The 845-nt window shown below is 58.9% G+C and overlaps 1 protein-coding gene across 1 annotated transcript; it reads right to left on the minus strand.

Annotated features, from left to right (window-relative positions):
* Nucleotide 1: 1 nt before the first annotated feature.
* Nucleotides 2–722, minus strand: ETH_00040670 (uncharacterized protein; the record flags this gene model as incomplete). Its single annotated transcript, XM_013374418.1, has 2 exons — nucleotides 2–241; nucleotides 675–722. The coding sequence occupies 2 exons, from the start codon at nucleotides 720–722 to the stop codon at nucleotides 2–4; spliced, it is 288 nt and encodes a 95-aa protein (XP_013229872.1).
* Between the last annotated feature and the right edge of the window lie 123 nt (nucleotides 723–845).

The raw sequence follows: 845 nt of genomic DNA on the forward strand, positions 1-845 counted from the left end.
CTTAGTTTTTGTTGGTCCGCTGGCGTATGACTGCGAGGTCCTGCTGGAAACGCCAGTGCCCAGTCCAGCCAGTTTTTCTTAAGTCTAGGAAGGACCTTACTGGCAGGGTCCAGCGGGGAGCAGCAGCAGCAGCAGCAGCAGCAGGAGCTGCAGCAGCAGCAGCAGCAACGGTGTCTGCGGCTCCGGGGGCGCGCTCTGCTGCTGCGCGCAGCTTCTCTATCGACAGCATCTCCGCGTCGGTCTGCAGGCAGCAAACACACGGCCACACGCATGCACTTGCTGCTGCTGCTGCTGTTGCTGCTGCTGCTGCTGCTGCTGTGTTAAAGCGGCAGTGCAGGAAGGATCCAGCAAAGAGGCGAAAACACAAAAGAGGGTTTGAGAAACCAGAAGCAGCAAGACACAGGACTGAGGCCCGCAGAGGCAGTGACCGGCCAAGCAGCAGCAGCAGCAGCAACCCAGCAGCAGCAACAGTAGCTGCAGCAGCGGCCTAGCCACAACAGAAGCAGCTGCAGGAACATCAGTCCAGCCCCAACAGTAGCAGGAGCAGCAGTCTAGACACAACAGCAGCAGCACCAGTCCAGCCACAACAGCAGCAGCAGCAGTCTAGCCACAACAGCAGCAGCAGCAGTCTAGCCACAACAGCAGCAGCAGCAGCAGCAGCAGTGCAGGCCCACTTGTTTGATGTACTGCAGCAGCAGCAGCGGGGGGAAGAGGGGCCACATGGTGCGGCAGAAGGTTCCTGTCTTTATGACAGCAGAGACAAATTGGGGAGAAAGATTTCTGTATTTGAATCTCATGGCGAAAGAGACGAAGCAGCGCAGCGGGCTGCGCCGGGTTGCTGCTGC

The sequence above is a fragment of the Eimeria tenella genome, genomic scaffold (assembly GCF_000499545.2).
Source record: "Eimeria tenella Houghton genomic scaffold, Eth_scaff2012, whole genome shotgun sequence".
NCBI classification, from domain to species: Eukaryota; Apicomplexa; class Conoidasida; order Eucoccidiorida; family Eimeriidae; genus Eimeria; species Eimeria tenella.